Source organism: Octopus bimaculoides, chromosome 14 (assembly GCF_046866305.1).
Source record: "Octopus bimaculoides isolate indiv1 chromosome 14, ASM4686630v1, whole genome shotgun sequence".
Classification (NCBI taxonomy): Eukaryota; Metazoa; Mollusca; class Cephalopoda; order Octopoda; family Octopodidae; genus Octopus; species Octopus bimaculoides.
Window position 1 is genome coordinate 40378257 of NC_142941.1, and position 22285 is coordinate 40400541.

Sequence of the window (22285 nt, forward strand, 5' to 3'; positions counted from 1 at the left end):
TCAATAATCAATACCAGGGGAAGGAGTATTGATTTCTTCTTAGTATTGGATATGTTTTTCTTTTTTTAATATTTTTTTTTATTCTGTCAAGTTGCAAAATCATTATTGAATTTTCTTCTAGACTTTTTTTTTTATCAAAACATGTGGAAAATATGCGAAAGAATACCAACTAATTAGAAAATTAGAGAAAAGACACCAACATGATAAAATTTTCTGAATAAACAATTGTGTAAAATGCAATTAAATTAATTGGAGAGAAAAATATGTTGTGTTGAGAAGTATAGACAAAATATCTAGATTTATTGAACAGAATCTTTTTCATTGTATTCAATATTGCAAGCAGTGTGCCACGTTGCCATCGGCAGGTTTTCAATCAATATAACAAGCTAACAAAAAGAAATGTTGGCTGAGCAAGGACCTTCTCACAGAGATGTCAATCATTTCAACGAATTTTTTTCGAAGCTGTCACTATATAAAATGATTTGTGTTTTCATTTAAAGTTTGATATTGTATTTTTGACTGACGACGCCATTGAAACACAGAATCCTGTCTTAACTCTTATAATACAGAGCACTTTAAGAAGAAATGGAAAACAGAATAATTTTTGTCTTCTTTTGAAAGAAGCAAATAATATTTTCTTTTATTAGTAAATAACTAAAGCCTTGTTGATGAATTAATGAATAATTGAAATTAAAAGAAATAACACTTCTAAGATGATAATTTCATTGAACTGAAATAAAATTTTGGTCTCTTTTTACTTTAATTTTTTTCTTGTTCCTTCTTTTGTTTTTGGTTTTTGAATAGATTCTTTGTGGAATATGCAATGTATTTCAAAGGTTAAAGAGAAGTTAGCCCCAATGGTTTTAGATGTTTTCAATAAGGATTTCTTGATATTTCAATAAGAGTCTTGGATAAGTTAAGAGGAAGGATTCATTTTTGCATTGATGAACTTAAAAACATGCAAGTAATTTCATTCTGAAATTGTTCCCAATACAAGCAAAAATTTTTTTTAAATCTCAAATTTTTTTAAATCTCAAAAAGCTGCTAGCCATGACTTAAATGCTACCAGTGAAAATTTTTACCAATCAGTGTGAATGCAAGTAATACACATTGCTTTGTAACACTATTTAATTGTTCTTTTTTTGGAAATATTCTATAAGCCGAGTATTTAAAAACTTTTTTTCCTTGCCTGCAACTAGATAGGAATTTTCATGAGAGTTGTATTTTATTTATTTTTTTCTTAAAATTTTGAAAGATTTTGTGTAGATGTCCAGTAATTAATATGAACGTTAGAATTCTTTGCCATCATAGCTGTCACTGTTGTCAGCATCACCCCATCATCCTCATCTTCATCACAACCAACACCACCTCTACCTCCATCATTTCCAGATATTTTGGTAAAACAAACAGAGTATAAGTTTCCAAAATCATTACAGGTAGTATGTTGTGCTCCAAGATATACTTAATTTTACTTCCCTTACAAAATAGTTCCCTTATTCTTAATGTAGAATGAAATCTACTTTTACAATTAATTAAGGACTGTAGTAGTAGCTGAAATATTAAAGTAAATAACAAAATGCTTTGATGTATTCAGTTGCATTCCTATTGGTTCATGGTTCAAACTTAACAGAGCTAATCATTGGAATTTTATCCCTGAATGGAACTCAGGCTATATCCTTCCAACTGGCTATATCCTTCCATTTAGAAAATAAAAATAAAATGGTCTTGTACTGAAGTAGTTGCTCAATCTGCCAGAATTAACAGCTAAATCTACCACATATCACAGCCTACCAATAAACTTGAATGTGGAAAAGATGAATGAGATAGGCTAGTCCTAGATAGATACCCTTAAAAAGATAGAAGGATAAAAGTAGGAATGTATTTTATGATAGGTCTGAGATCAGGATTTACTTGAGTGCAAACATGAACAATGACAACAACAAACATCATCATTTTTGCCAAGCATGTGTTCTAACTATATCTTACTTTTTATATGTGTGTGTATGTGTATTTGAGTATGTGTATTTGAGTATGTGTATTTGTGTGTGTGTGTTTGTGTGTGTGTGTGTGTGTGTGTGTGCATGCACACATACACACACAGATATATAGTCAGTTAATGAAATCTAAAACACTACATTGGTTCTTGTTCTCAGTTGAAATACATATATCCTTAAGGATGAATTTCTTGACATTTCCACCTCTAATAACTCCAAGACCTTATATGTTACCAAAAAGAAAAATTATTCATCGTGATGTCTATTGTTCTAGAGGCATGTCATGTGATGTGTACATGATGTGGTCTTTTTTTTTTATACTGTATGCATAGGCTCAGTTTCAGTTCCTAATTAGAATCATTGGAGTTGCTAACATATATCATTCAGAAAGACATGAATGGAATACCTTCTCCTTGTTTTATTTTATAGATGCTGTTATGGCTGTTGTTCAGATCTTCATTCACAACCATGCAGTCTTGGGTTCAATTATCCTGTACACCACATTTGAGAAGATATTTCTATTGTAACCTCAGTTTGTCAACTACCTTGTGAACTGCATTTGACAGATGGAAACTGTGAAGAAGGTTGCTCTTGTGGCTATGTGTTTACATGGCTGTGTGTTAAGAAGCTTGCTTCCCAGCCACATGGTTCTGAGTTCAGTCTTACTGCATGGTACCATGGGCAAGTGTCTCCTACTACAGCCTTAGGCTGACTAAAGCCTTGTGAGTGAATTTGGTAGACAGAATTTAAAAGAAGCCTGTTGTATATATGTATATATTTATGTCCTCCCACCATCACTACATGACAAACAGTGTCAGTGTGTTTACATTCCTGTAACTTAGTGGTTCATTAAAAAAGACTGATAGAATAAGTACTAGGCTTACAAAGAATAAGTCTGGGGGGGGGTCGATTTATTTGACTAAAAATCCTTTAAGGCAATGCTCCAGCATGGCTGCAGTCAAATGATTGAAACAAGTAAATGAATAAAAGAAAAAAATTTATTTGTTCATCAATCTTTTGTGCTGTGTGGGGGATGCCATGTGAGAGAATAGCCCCAACATTTCCTCTGCATGTTGTAAAAGGCAACGAAAAGAGGTTGAGATAAGATTTACATTCTGGCCCCATAAAACTCTCACCAGTAATCACTAATCAAATAGACCCATGTACTGGAGGGTTGTTGCCTGAGTGGTGCAAAGGTGTCATCTGCCAGGAAAAAGGGAACCATCGACAAGTGACGGATATAGCAATGTGCTGTTATGGTGCACTTCCACTGCATGGCATCACGGACAAGTCTCTTCTAATATAGCGCCACGTCAATCAGAGCTTTATGATTTGATTTGGTAGATACAGAAACTAATATATATATATATACATATATATCCTTTATTTATTACTTTTCAGTCATTAGACTGCAGCTATGCGGTATATATGTATGTATACAGAAGTATGAATGTGTATATTATGTATCTGTATATACATACTAAGCAAAACTGGAGAATTAGTTCTGAAATTATTTAATTATGTAATTAAATAATTTCAGAACCATTTCTCCAGTTTTGTTTTTCTATGTGTGTACTCTGTGATGTTAGTAACCATGGAGGCCAGTAGTAGAAAAGTTTGACTAATACACAGGTGTTCTCTTCACAGCTTCACAGCTTTCTCTTTTGATGTATAGGGATGCACATAGAGTTTTAAATACTAGCTGTATGTCATGCAATTTAAATGGAAATATGCATATATATATTTACATCTACATATGTATGTATGTATGTATAATATATATATATATATATATATATATATATATATATATATATATATACACATACACTTCAATACATACACTCATACACACATATTATAATTATGTGCATACATACATACATGTAAAAATTAAATAGAGAGATACAATTCACAATCCAATAATTTACTTATAATATAACATAATATACTCTGAATATAATATAGTTTGTTAAATGTATAAATGTATATGACAGTCCCTCTACCAAATCCACTCACAAGGCTTTGCTAAGCCTGAGACTATGGTAGGAGACATTTGCCAAGGACTGAACCTGGTTCCAGGTGATTGAGAAGCAACTTTTTTACTGCACAGCCATGGCTGCATATGCATGTACAAATATATATATATATATATATATATATATATATATATATATATATATATATATATGTATATACACAATATATATATATATTAACCATTTGTGTGTGTATATATACACGCACAATATATATTAAACATTTGTTAAACAAAGACTGATAAAAAAGATATCAGACTGAAATAAGAACTGGTACTGGAACCAATATTACCAGCTAAAAAAAAAACTTAGAAAGTGTCCCAGCATGGCCACAGTCTAATCACTGAAACCAGTAAAAGAATTAACCAAATTTGAGACTTCATGAAATAATTGCTGTTTTTAATATTGTCGTTCATGTTACTATTTTTAACATTCAAGAGTTGCTTGGCAAAACAGAAGAGATACAGACTACGTGCTTCATTTCTCTTTGTTATGAGCTCAAATTCTCTTTGGGATAATATATATACATATATATGTGTGTGTGTGTGTGTGTGTTTGTGTGAGGCACATACAAGGACTGATTAAATTAATTATGCACCTCTCTCCAGGAGGCTTTTTTGTAACAATATGACTAATTGTGATTAACCATACTAAACATTATAAAATTAGCAGTAAAAACTTCATCAATGGTGGTATTTCTTTCTCAATATCTATATTGTTTAGTGTAGGTTGGATGTTTGTGCAAATCTTAGGCAAATGTAAAAATTTGGTAGAGTATTTTCATTTCTGTTGCATTCAGCTTTGGCAATTATTTCAATGTTTGTATACAATCAATATGCTAACATATAGACTCTCAGTCTAGTTGCAATTGTGTAATGCACTTACACACACATGCACACATACACACACGTATGCACACATACACACACATGTGCATACATACACACACACACTAACAAACACTCAACACTCAAGTGCACATATAAGCTCACATACATGTATACACATACACACACAAACAAACAAAGAAACAAGCAAACAAATCATTTTGCTATATTTCTGACAGAACTGATAAAAATATATAACTAAATAACAAATTATGAATTTCCCTACCTCTTAGAATAATAATAATAATAATAAAATAATACACCACAATAACAACAATAATATAGAAAAGCAAAAAAAAATCTTTGTTAAAAATTCTATACCGTCTTAATAGCAAGTAAGACATTAGAAAGATTCTGAAATAGGTATTTTCTAGCTTAGCACATCACAAAAATGCCACAAACTGTGTTGCTTTCAATACTGTTTGTGGAAGATGTGTCATAAGGTTTTGACAGCAGCTTTTACCAGTCTCTCCCCTGCAATAAAATTTTTATTTATATTTTATAATCAACTGCCATCATTTTTATATTTATTTACTTTTCTATGTTTTGTGTGACTTGTAAATATGCCAGAAAAGATTTGAAATTCTTAGCTCTGAAGTATTTTCAGCTACGGTTTAACTTTATTCTTGACTGATATATTGTAGAAAATTGTAATTATTCCTTACTCAGTACTTCGTAATTAAATAAAAGTAATGAATTTCATTAAATAAGTTAAAAATAGATAAAATTATCACTGGTGTTATTTCAGTCTGCCAATTTCCATTAATTGGTCAGAAGCATATTAGTAACTCATGTAATTAAAAGAAAATCTCATCACGGGATCCAGGTATTATGTTCATTAAAATAGTCAAGAGCAATGGATAATGATATTTTAGGATATACATTAATTATGAGGGCATTGCTAAAAATATATAACTAGCAATGGCCTAATCTTCAGAAACTTGCTCATCTCCTTTCTTTCTCTGCTTTGCTTTATATTAAATTTCTTTGTAATGAATGCTGCTATGATGACTTTAAACAATTTTCAATTTGAATATCAAGCCAAACTAATATTACTAAAAATTAATCTCTAAACACTAGACACCATGAAGGTGACTTTAAAATGCTCAGCATTGTTGTATTTCAAAATTCTTTATTTTCTATTGTACTACTATCTATTTTATTCTACAATAGAGTTAATAATCTTCTCATCTCAATATGAACTTAATGTATAAAAATAAATATCGCCTCAACATTAGCAGCAATAATTTTGGTTATAAAGATCAATTCTTCAAAAAATATTATCATATTCATATACAATAAGTGATGAGTACTTATAATTGATACCAATAGAGTGTTTCCTCAAAATATGACAAAAACATTTCTTCAAAACCTTCCACAATAGATACATCATGCAAATTATCCAAATAAATAAACAAAGTTTCTTGTTTAATAAACTATCAGACTAACTATAGCCCAAACCTTAGAATAAGCACCCAGATCTCTTTCATTAATATTGGTTTCAAATTTTGGCTCAATGCCAACAAGTTCGAGGGTGGGAGAAGTTGATTACATCGACCCCAGTAATTATTTTATCAACCCTGAAAGTATGAAAGGCAAAATCAACCCCAGCTGCATTTGAACTCAGCACATTCTTTTATTTAATATTACTGCCTGCTTCTTACAATTAGGAATCTCTGAATACACACACACACACGTGTGTGTGTGTCTGTGTGTGTGCACGCACGTGCGTGCATGTGTGTGTGTTTCCTTATATATATATAATGAAAGATTGGAAACAAACAAGCTTGACTTGTTTTTTCTGCTTAAAATCAATTCTGAATATATTTCACAGAAATGATGTCATTTACCCAAAGCAAATATCAGGCTAGACAAGAACAAGTAAGAATCTTACTCAACAACAATAAAAAAAATGTTAGTTTTTAAATTCTTGTCATTTATGATGCAGCATAAAAAATAAAACAAATAAGACTGCATTGATGTATCAGTAATCAACTTGAATGTATTTCTCTCATTTGGTGACAAAAACATATCTAGATGAGACCTTATATTTGTGTTTACTGTTATTAGAATTGTCCAAAGCCAAGTGGTTATGACACAAGCCTCTCAGGCAGACATACTTAAAAATAACTATTCTGGTAGTTGTTAAACATAACACATTATCAATTAATTGCCAGAGAGATACAAGCACCACAAGAGTGTAATAGAGAAAAAGAATTCTTACTCCAAAGTTTCTAAATGACCTTATATGTTTTAAAGGACAATATAAATATGCAGGATCATATATGTGTGTATTTAATGTGAATGTAAAATTACGTGTCATTAGAGCTTTTGCAGTAACTACAGTTGAAGGTAAATACTCTTTATTCCAAAAACTTGTGATATTTAATTTCACTATATAACTAAATACATACAGATATGACTTCATACATTCATCACCTACACTGTTTTGGCACACTAATAATAGAATATACCACACACACAAATAAACACACACATACACATAACATACATACATATACATACCACTCTCACTCACACACACAAATATGTACATTAATCTATATAGTGTACAATATTACAGATCTATTTCTGTCTATCTTACCTATCAGTTTCACACATGAATTAGGTAATTAGATCATAACTTAACTCTGCACTTATCAGAGTGGTTGATATGGACAGTATGGCAGCGGTTTTTTGAATCACTTAACACATCCACTCTATTGACAAATATACAGGTGTCTATTTTTTTGACATAGTTACTTGGACAACTCTCTCCCTCTCTCTATATATATATGTGTGTGTATGTGTATGTGTGTGTGTTTGTGTGTGTATATACATGTATACATATGCATATAAATATATACATATGTGCATATTGCTAGTGATACTACTGCTAACTAATTGCTGTAATGACTATGACCAATTTGAAACTAAAAACATAATACTTTAGTTTCATTTCATATGGAACATTTACAAAACCATTGCAGGCCTCAACGACAGAAGAATATTTTGAACAAGTAACAAACCTATAACCAAATATATATTTAGCATTATCTACTACTTTACAAAGATTAAACAGAGTAAAATTTATATGACTTTTAAAATGACCTAGGAGTTTATTGTTTAACTAAACAGTCCCGATTGAGACCTATTTTTCTTTTTAATAACAACAGACTAAACCTATATGATTTAGTAGCTGACAAAAAAACTAATCGTTGATAAAAATTGGAACTTCTGATTAAATTCCTTAATTAACACACAGCACTAATTAATTACATTACTCTTAAATAAAAATAAATCATGTATAATCAATTAATGATATCAGTGTGAATATATAGTAATTAATCTAAATAAAAGCAATATGAATGGTAGGTACATCACATTGTTATAAGCCTAAAAAATAATTATGAACTCCCCAGTTTCATAACAAGTATAGAGGAAAATGAGACTTGTTTTGTTAAAGAGATAGAAAATATTATACGTTTTATATACTGAAAAATTCCATAGAAAACTGTGTTAGTCGATGACAAGTTTTAATAGAAAATAAATTAGATATCTGTAAACAGAAATATACATACAATAATATTTGCTTCAAAAAGAATTTGGTATGTACAAAGTAAAAAAATGAAAGGTTTGCAATTTCCTAAAAATTTGTTTCTCAAAATAAACTACAGAGAAATTCAGTATCTAGAAATGATGTTATGCAAACAGAAGTAACAGTAGTTTGGTAAATGATATCAAAAGAATGGCAACATTAAATCAAATTTAGAGTAAAAAAAAAATACAATCACAGAATATATTCAATTTGAATATCAGTCATATGAAAATAAAAATCCAGGAAAGCAAAAGAAAAAAAAAAAGAAGAAAAAAGACAGCAATAACATCTATTGTAATATAACATTGAAGAATTTTCACATTAAAGAATAGTCATTGTTTTGTTTTTAGTTCAGTTTTATATCTGGTTTTATCCCTGTAATATCGGTAATGGTTGGAAATTCAAAGCAAGCTATGCATTGATGGTAAGCTTATCAAATGTCATTCTTTTAAGATATATTATAAAATATGACAGTTTGGTAAGGTATTACCAAACTGTCATGTTTTATTGTGTTGAATTATTTTCAGAAAAATCATGTAGAACCCCTTTTGACTATGGCGTTGTAATACTGAGGTAAAATTAAGAAAATAATTAAGTTCTTTGCTATGCTTCTTAACCTAGTATTTAAAATTATAGTTAGCCCTTCTTCATAAGCAATATATTAAAAATATTTTAAATTTCAAACATACTTTTTTATTTTATATTTTTTACCAAATCAACCGAAACATTCTTTTAACTTTAACTCTGTATTTTAATAAGTTGACTTTTAGCAATCTTTAAGAATCGAAATCAAATTAAAAACAAACAACTGCTAAATAGTAATTATTTGAACAATCTTATTTCCAATTTTTCAAAGAAATGTTATGATGTAGCACTTTAAAATTATGTTATTGATTCAAGAATATTGTCTGCATTTTATGTTGTATTTTTAACATAGGGAGTGGGGAATTTATATATGAAAAAATGCTTTGGCAATCACCGTATGTCACATAGATGAATTTTGCTCTCCGTGTATGAATGTAATATCAAGTGTGTTTCATTTTAAGATTGATTTCCTATATGAAAAATTACCTTTTTTTATTTTTACACTCTTTTTTCTTTCACTTTGGCAGTCACTGTTTGATATGCTATTTTAAAGTTAACCAAAACTCTGCCGGGAAGTACCTACATTAAGATTTAGGAATATGGTGAATCGGTACAGCAGGTAGTGGTTTGGAATATGATGTAAAACTGTTTCTTGTTGGTAGATTCCATATCTGTAGTTTTGTGTTAGTGTCATTACTACAGACTTGAGATGATTTCAAATCAATAATATCATTGCAATGAGAATTTTGACCCATTTTATATTTGTAGGAAGTTCTGGTAGTGCCACCACTAGTATTCTTTGCCCTAGTGAGTGTTTGTTTTAAAGACCTCCTACCTGTAGTCGGAAGCAGCTCTGGCTGGCAAATCTTAGCGCCTGAAGAAAAGCAAAGATGAGAAGAAAAAGAAGAACCAAGTTTAAATTTGGGAAAAGAAAGGTAGCTTTAAACACTGAATAGCAAAAGGAGAAAAAAAGCAAAGACCAGCAGCAAATAAATTTTACTGTAAAAACACAATAAATAATTAAATAAAAAATATCATTGTTTTAAATAAATTAAAATGAAAGTCAATAACCTTAGCTTCCAGGCAAGCAGATATTGAAACAAAAGGTAACTGAGAAATAATGAAAATTAAAAGAGTAAGCTCCAGTTATATATTAAGAATATAACAATGAACTTCTTTAGAATTAAAATAAAAAAATTAAAAGAAATGATATTTCATGGATTATTAATGATAAGTCAATATCTAATCTTTGATATGTAATACATGAAAGGTATGTAATACACACAGTAAGCCCTTTGATAGGAAAAGAAACTTAAGGGATCTTGAGTTATAAGTTCCCAAACAAAATCCATAATCTGTTTGAAATTGTGTATAAGATTGATAATTAAGATTAATTTTAGTCTATTCATTTCTTAAAATGTTTTATGAACATTGGAAAGAACTAAGTTACAAAATAATGGCTTCTTGCAACTGCCTCATATTGCTTATGTTCATTTAAATAGTTCCATTCTTAATGCATTCAAAGTTTAGAAGTGAAGTTGTATAAAATTTCTTTAAAGAGAATTTTTTTTTTTTTTATAAATTACGTTTATAAAATCTATTATGAGTGCAAGTTCACAAGATTTAAACCAAATGACCTTTGTACTTTTCTTAGGGAGAAGAATGTTCATTCAACTGAGTCTAGGATATTTTGCCTTCTTTGCTGAGGTACTTGATTATGTACATATGGTATTTTTGTTCAGGCATGATCACAAGCACTACCAGAATCATGTAAATAATTCTAATGGTCTTCAGCATTACAAATATTTTATCACACAGACATTTATAAGAAAATGCATTTACATATTCCCCAGAGACACTCCTGTAAAAATATATGTTAAAAAATTTTGATATGATTTTAGAACGTCTCAAACACTAAGAATTCAGAGAAACTAGCAGCAAAGAATGCAACATACTAAAGGTCGAATTCTTTCTCCAATTTGTAAAAACATGAAAGCCTACACAATTTCAGGTATGCATCTATAGGTAGTTACATGAATTGGAAATCATTATTTTTGCAGATATGTTTATTAACTACTGGTAAACACCCCCCCCCCCCCCCCCCACATACACACAGCACATACACTCACACTAACTTAAGAGCACTGACAATAACATGAAAAGCAATGAACCACTGAGGAAGTCTTTACAATTGCTTAACCTGTTAGACATAGCAGCCAAATTTATCTTGAATTTCATTTTGTCACCAAAAAGGCATATGGCTCGGTGATGAGGATGTTGTTTGGCTCAAAATCAGAACATCACAAGTTCAATTCCTGGATTAGGTGGCACATTGTGACCTTGAGCAAGATACTGCATTTCATGCTACTCCAGTCAACTTGACAGTAATTAATGCCAACTGGGTGCTGATGCAGCTCAGTCTCTCCCTTTCATTTATAGCTGTGACATCTTAGCTGTTCCACTGCCTCAAATTTGGGAGAGCCAAGAGGGAGTCCACATCTACGTGTGACTACATAATCCCTAACAGAACAGTTAATGAAAGTGAAGTACATGTTACAAAGCTATACTCGCTTGTAAGTGATGGCTAACCATACTGTACACTGCATTGATTTTGGACAGATCCATTGAACAGTACAGATCATGTGGTCTTGGGTTCAGTCAGACTTCACACCACCTTTGACAAATGTCTTCTACTATTGCATCAGGCTGGCCAATGCCTTAGCAGAAAATATGGTAAATAGAAACTGTGCAGAAGCCCGTGTGTGTGTGTGTGTGTGCTTGTCATGCCCCACCATATCACAACCAGTAATGGTTTGTTTACATCTCTTAATTAAGTGGCTCAGCAAAAACAGAGACTGATAGAGACTTATGAGAAACAAAAGTACTGGGGTTGATCTTTTTGCCTAAGACCTTTCAAGATGGTGCCTCAGCATGACTACAGTCCAATGACTGAAACAAGTACAAGATGAAAGATAACTGAAAATAGCCAATGGAAGAATGGGATGGGAATATCTGGAATGCCTCTTATCATAAGGTTGTCTCAGTCAACCAATTTAGGAAGACATCATCATCAGAACATGTAACATCATCCAATCCATAAAAATGTATTATTTCTATAACTGAAAAGCAGCAGTGACCAACATATATATATGCATTCATACATACATATACATATATATACAGTAATCCCTCGACTATCGCAGGTGTTATGTTCCAAAACCTCCCACAGGAATAATTAAAATCTAAAAAAATATAAATACCTATCAGCTGTAGAAACCTGTGATATACTGAGGAATCCCGATATAAATTTACATATATTAGCCAGAAAAATCCATGATGTACTGAGTGTGCAATCGGTTAACCGCGATGTACTGAATGTGCAATGGGTGAACTGAGATATGGCAAGGGATTACTGTATATATATGTACGTACATATATACTCATCTCTATTTATCTGTTTGTCTGTCTGTATACGCATACATGCACATGCACTCACGTATAAAATGATAACCATGGTGTGGTATGATATGGTAATAAAAGAGAGAGAATGATGCAAATATGGTGAAATAATTTAGTGAAATAAAAAGGGCAAGACAAATAAAAATATATGAAATAAAAAACGTTTTTCATTTCGTATATTTTCATATGTCTTGCCCTTTTTACAGTCTGGCATCTTGCTGAAATTTTTTTCTTGAGAACATACTCTTCGTGGTTAGGTGATTTGGCATCTATTTCTAGCATATAGGAGTCCACGTTTTGGTGGTCATTCCTCTTAATTTTGTATGTAATATATATATATATATACATATATTTATGTGTCTGCGTACATATGGATATGTATATATTTATGTGCGTGTATATTTGTGTGTATGTCTGTTTGTCCCCCACTATTGCTTGACAACCAATGTTGGTGTGTTTAAATCCCCCATAGCTTAGCGGTTCAGCAAAAGAAACTAATCGAATAAGTACTAGGCTTACAAAGAGTAAGTCCAGGGGGTGCAATTTCTTCAACTAAAAACCCTTTAAGGTGGTGCTCCAGCATGGCCTTAGTCAAACGACTGAAACAAGTAAAAGAATAAAAACGTAAAATTTTATTGAGTTTCAGTTTAGATCCCTTTAAAACAGAAAGTTTGTATCACAGAACTAAAAGCAGTCTTGGTCAGTGTTGTATCAAGAAAGTTAGTGTTCATGATTGACGTGAAGTTTGGTGTAATTGGCAGTACATTCGCAGAGATGTGCAGAGTGAGTGCTGTGGAATAGCTTGTTTATCCACATTTGTTTATCCTAGACTGATGTTTGTAAATGTCTTGTATTTTTTTATATTGAAAATCTTATCCATTAGTGTATGACTTTGAATTATTCATGTTGATGAAGTTGATAATTTTCATAAACATCAAACTTAACTGTGTTACTAGGCTTTGTTATACAATTGTGAGAATATACCACCTACTAGGGGCAAAGTGCCAATGAAATTATCTGTGAAATTACTCATGTGATATAAATGTTTTAATTACATAAGCTTATATAACTAAAACATTTATATAACCTTAATTTGATAGATGGCAAAGTCTTTCAGTAATCAAAAATACAGTCACTGAGAATACAATAGTTATGACAGTCATATCTTGCAGAGGTTTAAGTTTTCTTTTTTTCCTGTTCTGTATTAGTGGCCCAAAATGTCTTGCATATTTCATATATAGAATATTAATCATTAATGTACACATTTTCTGCTCACACACATGCACACATATGCACACATTCATACACATACACTCACACATGCACACACACACACTCATGCACACACATATTCACTCACTCACACTCATACACGGAAAAAATAAGAAACACATGCAAACAGGTATTTATGAAGGCATACACTTACAGATATATAGACAACGTGCTTATAGATATGCTGCTTATAAATATGTCTGTACATATACATACATGCACACAGTATTACACATATGATAAGGCAAAAACCATTGCTGTAGTCTTCTGTAATCTACAAAATATCTACAATTTAAACTATTATCAACATTCTGAAACACTATTACAACATACTAAAATTATCTTCACTCCATTTGTTCTAGACAAATGCAATCTCTTTATACATTCACAGTAAAGGAGTTCCAAAGCTCTCTCTCTCTCTCTCTCTTTCTCATAACCAAAGAAGCAGTTATCAATCATCATTATTGTCACCGTTATCCTCCTTCTCATTATCACTCTCCTCCTCCTCCTCCCCCTCCTCCTCCTCCTCCTCCTCATCATCATCATCAACAACAACCATCACTAATAATGAAAAAACAGTCTTTTTAACATCATCATCCATTTAAATCCCATTTTCAGAGTGTAGGCTTTTTGTCCAGCACACACCACAGCTGATATCGATGTTTTTAATACTCAGCCACTTTTTGAGCTTATTATGTGAGCTTTGTTACTCAGCAGGTTAACATTACATACATATTTGATGGATCACACTTGCTTCATCTCTCTCTCTCTGGCATTGCAGATCTGCCACCCACATTCAGTACCCGTCTTACTATCAAGTAGTCTTATGCATACCTCCAGTAGCATAACTAAAAAGAGAGGGCCTTAGGAGTAGTTCACTCTGGGTGGTGCTTTTATAGGGACGGAACTTTTGTGTCAATCTACTGTAAAACCTGCATAGGGAACAGGAGTGCAGCAAAGACAAGAGCTGGCCTGGGAGGCACACAACTCTAGCTAAACCACCACATACCTTATAAATAATGTCTTTCAATTTAAATAAACAAAATCTTTGTTGCTAACTGAAGCAACAACCCTTGCACACCACAAAAAAAGAAATTCATTTATCCAATTCCTTACTTTGGTAACGCCTTTCATAAATTGTATGGAATATAAAAGAGCTCTTGGGTACAGACTAAATCGACTTTATTTAGCAGTGTCTTGTATATTTAATTTATTAAGCTGAAACACTTTGATTAACTGAGATTATACTTTGGAAATATATTTTTTTTTAACATTTTGGCTATGATCTGAGAATGTCTCAACACTAAGAATGCAAGATGATAAAAGAAGGGCTACTTAATTTCTCCCCAAATTTTGAAGAAACATGGAAGTCCACACAGTTTCAGATATGCATTTTGTTGTAGTTATATGAATTGGAAATCATTAATTTGCTAATCAAGTTACACACAAAAAAAAAAAAAGACATACACATGTGCACAAACATGCACATGCATACTCAGAAACATGCACACACATAAACACACACACACAGCATGCATAAAACATACAGTAGCTTATCAAGTACACTAGAGATAACATGAAAAAAAATGAGCCCCATTGAGTCTCTACATGATTTCTTGATCATTGTAATTAGAAGATAAAATCTCCCTCTAGAGATATTTGAAATATATTAGCAACACCATAGAAAGTAGGACTCCAAAAATAACAGCTATAGCATATTTTGGGGGGAAATAAACTCAATGGGAATAGGAATGGAACCTTTCTTCAAACCCAGTTAGTGGAAGCAATTCTGCATGGAAAAAGCACAAGAACTACTTAGAACCATCATAATTGTTTCAAATATCTATTTTATCATGCTTGCACAGGTTAGATAAGACAATGTTGGGGGAAACGTTTTCTACAGCTGGATGTATTTCCTAATGCCAACTGGTACTTGTTTCAATCCTGAGGAAAATAATTTCTCAGTCTATCAAATAACAAACAACCCAAACATTTTAATGTGGAGAACTAGAAACAACACTATGAAAGCCCAGACATGCTATTGTGGTAACTGCAAGTAAACAGCACCATCACTGATGCCATTGTTTACAACCAGGGAACAAACACATGTACAGACACACAGAGTAATACATACATACATATATATATATATATCCATGCATGCACACACACATGCATATATAAGCATATATATGTGTGTTTGTGTGTGTTTAACATCCACCTTCCATGCTGTCATGGGTGGGATGGTTTGACAAGAGCTGGCCAGGCAGAAGCTGGCACCAGACTTCTGTAACTGTTTTGGCAGGATTTTTACAGTTGGATGCCCTTCCTAGCACCAACCACTCAGCAGAGTGGACTTAGTGCTTTTTACATGGTACAGGCACAGGTTGAAATTTACAGCTGGATGCCCTTCAAAATGCCAACCACTTTAGAGTGGGGATTGGGTACTTTTAATGGCACCTGCAGTGACAGGGTCACCAAGTACTTGCAAGGCAAAAATATAAATCTCCTTTGGGAGGGAAAGGGGCACTGGAATATATATATATATATATATATATATATATATATACACATATATATATATTTATTCATGTACATATATATAAATGTATGTATGTATATGTAGAGAGAAAAATAGAGAGTGGAGAGAGGTAAATAGACAGATAGATCTTGTCCTGGATATGATTTAAAAATGCATCTGGTTGTGGGACTCTGGTTCTGGAGTTCAGGAGTTCCAAGATTCTGTGGAGTGTGGAACCGCCTTTAGCCACTATTGATCCCTGGGTCTTCTCTGACCCTAAGTAGTAGCACCTGCTAGGGTTCCAGCTATGTATTAATTAGCATGTTATGCTAAATAATTGGCACACACACTGCCTTGAAAGGAAAGATTAGGAGAGACAACCTAGAATGCAAGTCAAGGAGTGGAGTTCCTAGGTGGTCAAGTGCCCCTTTTGATGCCCTTCTGGCAAATCCTGAGTAGGCGGAGCTCTCCAGCCCTGTATGGAAATTCATCTAGGAGAAAGCCATACCAATGTAATACCTAGAGCTTGGTGATTGCCACAGCCTTCTTAACGAGTCCTTGTGCTCAGACCTCCATGTCCACATGAGTGAGATCAGGTTCTGCTGCCTGGCTCTTTCTTTAAAGCTATTAAGTGAAGACAAGAAGAAAAGCTTAGCAGCAATGAAGAAGGTACTGGATGGTTCTATCAGTTACAGCCTCATTTCTGCATGTAGAAAACTTCTCTTCTTCATGATCTTTAAAGATGAAGAATTACCATGAACACACACACACATGTATGCACACGTGAAAAATAGAAGCTTTCTTATTTCTTTACTGCCCACAAGGGGCTACATACAGAGGAGACAAACAAGTACAGAAAAACGGATTAAGTCGACTATATCAACCCCAGTGCGTAACTGGTACTTAATTTATCGACCCCGAAAGGATGAAAGGCTAAATCGACCTCGGCAGAATTTGAACTCAGAATGTAACGGCAGACAAAATACCGCTAAGCATTTCACCCAGCATGCTAACGTTTCTGCCAGCTCGCTTTCTTTCAGTTTCCATCCACCAAATCCACTCATTAGGCTTTAATCCACCTGGGACTATAATAGGATACATATGCCCAAGGTAGTATGCAATGAGACTGAACCCAATACCTCAAAGTTGGGAAGCAAATTGCTTAACCACAGGACCACACTTGCACTTCACTCTATATATATATATATAAAAAAAGAACTTAAAATAAAATATATGAGAAATCTGTTCTAACTACACTGTGCTTCTCACAATATCACAAGGTGTGCTGTAGAGCTTAATGTTATTCCAGATAAAACTGATAAATGGAATCCATAGAGCTTGATAGATGGGTCACTATGAATTATTTGATTTGCTTATCTCTGTCATACGTCTGTGTAGAACTAATTACTGATTACTAAACAACTGAACATGTATGACATGTGACAACTGGCAAGTGTTACATGTCATACGCAAGCCGGAAATGCTTAAAACCATAGCTGAATCTCCCTCAAACCAAACACTCATGGCTTAAAGATAAAGAAGAATTTTAGATAATGTAGTTCTAGAAGCGTTGTCTGGTAATAAGATGGAATAGTCATGGTTGACATGCCTTTCAGCTTCAGTCTCCTCGATCTGGGCAGATTTGTTAGTACACAATGATAACAACAACATATGCCACAATAACAACATAAACTGCTACTTCATCCAAGAGGAACACAATACACACCAATATCCTTATTATCCACCACCATCACCATCTTCACCACCAAAAATCCATGCTTTTCTAAGCTTGCAAGCAACATATATATTTATGAGCAAAAATAAATCATATATTTTTACCAAGACATGCCTATGAAGCAGTGTTAATGTATGTGTGCATGTGTGTATGCATGTGTGTGTGTGTCTAATATGGTGCATGCCATGAGATTTTGTTAATGGAATTTAAGACAAAAGAAGGAAGTGGTAATAGCTGTGATAAATACCTTTAACTTCTTCGTAGACTGCAGCATTTCCTTCATTCAAGCCACACCCACCTTCAGCACAAGATACTGTGGACATCACACTGTAATGGTAAGGGGCACAGATTGCTCTTTCTTTAGCTTTTTCACAAGAAGATATACCAGTGTTCATTTGAACACATATCTGTGTACAGTGAAAATAAAATAAAATAAAACAAAAAAAAGACAAACAAACAAACAGAAAAGAAAGCAAAAGAAGCAGAGAAGATGGATGGTATTATAGAATTCAAACCTTGAAAGGAGAAAAAAACTGCAAAAATAAGTGTTTTATTATTATTATTACTATTATTATTATTTTATGTTTGACTTTTGCTTTGCATTTGTACAAGTTGGATCCAAGTCTCACCCAGAGACCTCAAGAGACAACAAGTTAGAAGTTCATGTAGGTGTTATGCCTAGGGTACCATATATTTGGATTTGTACATAGTGTTGTTCTAAAGAATGTTTAAGAAACCATAAGAAAATTATGTGTTTGTTTTAAAATTTGAGATCACATAGACAGTATTTTACGTAGGATATGGGTAGTTCCCATGAGCACTATCGTTTGAACTTCAGCCATTTTGTGGTTTCCTGGTATCTGAGCTAGGTAGTAATCAGCCCGTTTCGCTGTCATTCCCAGGGCACCTATGACAATATTATTATTATTATTATCTAATGAAAGAAATCACATCATAAGTTTGTCAGTATCTTTCCAATGAAGAAAATGGTGATGACTTCTACACTGAAATTTGAACAAAGATGCTTCAGCAGCCATATATGAGGGGACACTGAAAAGTTTTGGGTTTTTGGCTTTGGGCAAAAGAATATATAAGAGAATTTGTTAATTATGATTTTATTCAACACATTCCCCTCTCAGATTCACACACTTATTGCAATGGTCCTTCAGTTTTTCTAAGCCCTGTAAAAGAACTCGGAAGGTTGGTTCCAAAAAGGGAATTAGGTAGTCCTCATAAGTTAATCTGTATGATATTCAATCAAATATTTGTGAGGTTTAGATGTTAAGTCACTGAGACTGTTTGGCCCTGTGTCTCCTGTCTACTCTGATTGAGCAGAACTATGATTAGAGTCATTCCAGCAGTGATCAGCCAAACTTTTTGATGGGATATTCTTTTATTACTTTCCTTGTTTTATTTACTGGACTGTGGCTATGCTGGAGCATCACGTTGAGAGATTTTGTCAGTCACTGTGATCGAGTTTCAATTTTTGAAAATCAAACATCTGACACATTAAATTATCATGTAAGTGGCAGAGTATTCCATAAACATCTGCAGATTATATGTAACTCCAAGGTTAAATACAGGGTGTGTGAAAGCTACGTTTATATCTGCTTTGAATAGAAATGTTCTCTGTACATTTTTAGGTGTGTCTGTTTATTTCAATGAATTTTGTTAGGATTTTGTATTCTCTAGAAAACAGGAAAATACATAAATTTTTAGGTTTTAAATTTATGGATGTGTATGTGTATGTGTGTGTGTGTGTTTATCCCCACACTGCTTGACAACTGTTGTTAGTCTGTTTACACCCCTGTAACTTAGCACTTTGGCAAAAGAGACCAATACAATAAGTACCAAGTTTTAAAAGAAGAAGCATGCACTGGGGTTGATTCATTTGACAAAAATTCTTCAAGGTGCCCCAGCATGGCAACAGTCTAATGACTGAAACAAGTAAAAGATAAAAGAGAAGAAGATATATACTTAATGATATACTGGTAATTATTTTATATTTTAGCTGAGTGGTTGGCGTTAGGAAGGGCATCCAGCTGTAGAAACTCTGCCAAATTTAGATTGGAGCCTGGTGTTGCCATCAGGTTTCACCAGTCCTCAGTCAAATCGTCCAACCCATGCTAGCATGGAAAGCAGACGTTAAACGATGATGATGATGATGATGAATATATAAGAATGTACAACTGAGAAACTGAGGAAACTAATGTAAAATTGAAATGAATTACCACTTTAAGTTTGTGCAGATGTAGAAGTTATTAAATATCTATTTTCACTTAAGTAACAAAGACAATATAAATGTAGCACAAACTCTGTCTTCTGTGGCACATTAAGTGCACAGATAGCTTTATAAAAAGTAAATCAAACTAAAATTTAGCCAATATTTCTCAAGTTTCAAAATGAAAGTATTTTAGTATGTGCTCATCATATGATAACACTATCGTAGTGTAAATAAACATATTTAAATATTAAAAATTTAAAGTACAGAGATTAATTACTTATAGACACCTTTTACTGGGAGAACAATAGTTAAGTTAGTATTGATATATTTTATGTTGTGAGCATCATTAGTCTAGATTCTCTCATTACTACTTCAGCATGTACAATAAAGTCTGTACTTATCTGAGGAGATTCAATAACAATTAAATGTTTGCATTGTTGTCTTCTGTGCTTATTCATTTACTGTATTTTCATTTTGCATAATAATTTATGAACAGTAGTGTTAGAGGTTTCTAAGGGCCAATCCCTACTTCATGCTATTTCATAAGGTAAGATTAAAAAGGGCTGTATGGTATATCAAATACCATACAACATAAATTCTTGATGTATTAAAATTATTTTTACTTTTAGATGATGAGCAATAATTGCCAAATAGCAATTGAGCCCTGCTCCATTTTAGAAAGGAAGATAATCTGAAGAATGCAAGAATTCTCTGAAGTTGACATGCTTGGAAATAAGGGGTCAGTTGTGGACATATGATTCTGGTTCTTACACACCTTATTACATGTTTAAGGAAATATTATATTAAATCATTAAACTATTAATATTTTATGGTATGAGAAATTTTATCCCGAGCAAACCATCCTAAAAAGCATTTCAGCATGAAGGAAAAAGTTTCTTGTTAACTGGGCACAATTATACTGGTCCATCATTATGTCTTTCAAAACTAAAAATATTTGGGGTCATTACTCTTTAAGAAAATTGTGGCTGTTGGGGGTTTACACTCCCATCCACCTTAAATGAATCCTCAAAAACTCTTCCAAGATTCATCTGAAGATTCTCAGACAACTTGAAGATATCTGGGAGACATGAAGATAAGTGAGTATCAATTGAATCAACTCCAGTATTTGACTGATACTTTGATTTTATTAAACCTGGAAGGATAGAAGACAAAGCTAACCATGACAGAATTTGAACATAGAAGGAAAGGGCCTAGAAATTAATACCACAAGACATTTTCACTGATATTCTAAACAGAATATATTTCATCTTGTTCATTCTCTTCACCAATTAACCATGAACTACCACCTCTTCTTACACTCCAGAACGGTTTTGTAAACATACACAATTTTATTTTGCTATACAAAGCACATTTTCAGAACACATATGCAAACACACACATGCATTAAAGCATGAAACACATACACAGAGATATTACACACATATACACAGAGACAGTTAAAAGTGTGGATAGAAACAGCCAAAATGTAAAACTTTATGCGTCTTAATTTTATCTCTTGGTAAATATTACTAGAAAGGTACATAAAAATACTTTTCATATCCATTTACTATGCTGACACAGTATAGTCAAAGTGAATAGAATTAGAACTTTCTATATTCTATATCTCCTGAACTGTTATCACTGCTTATTCCACATCAATTATGTTCAGCCAAAGTAACTAAAGCAATGTTACATGGAAAGATAGCTTTATATTTGAAGAGACGCCAGACACATAAGTTTAATTCCACTTGAATTCAACTAGATAGAAAGTTTAATTTGAACATGAATGCATTGATAAATATTTTAACTACAAAAGTGCAAAACAAAAAACAAATAACAGCAAAAATAGTAAAAAAGGGAAAGAAAGAAATTAGCTGAATTTCAACTTCCAACTGAGAATTTAATTAAAGAAATTGGGTTTGCTGTCTCCTTATGGAAAATACCAAGAATATCATTATAATATCAAGAATA

General features: G+C 32.6%; 2 protein-coding genes across 5 annotated transcripts in view; both read right to left on the minus strand.

Annotated features, from left to right (window-relative positions):
- The window catches only part of LOC106872382 (protocadherin-18), an 81232-nt gene extending 77461 nt beyond the window's left edge, over positions 1-3771 (minus strand). Inside the window, exon 1 of one of the 2 annotated variants that reach the window (XM_014919363.3) lies at positions 1-3771. This exon is cut by the window's left edge and continues 595 nt beyond it. The gene's annotated coding sequence lies outside the window, so the exon portion shown is untranslated. The other variant, XM_014919362.3, reaches the window with a different exon arrangement.
- Positions 3772-8439: 4668 nt separating this feature from the next.
- The window catches only part of LOC106872380 (protocadherin beta-15), a 348275-nt gene continuing 334429 nt past the window's right edge, over positions 8440-22285 (minus strand). For 2 of the 3 annotated variants that reach the window (XM_014919354.3, XM_014919353.3), the window contains exons 3-4: positions 18338-18497; positions 8440-9977 (exon numbers count right to left, since the gene is read on the minus strand). In XM_014919354.3, coding sequence (XP_014774840.1) covers positions 9688-9977; positions 18338-18497 — 450 coding nt within the window. In that variant the 3' untranslated portion in view covers positions 8440-9687. The remainder of the gene's footprint in view (positions 9978-18337; positions 18498-22285) is intronic. The other variant, XR_001409761.3, reaches the window with a different exon arrangement.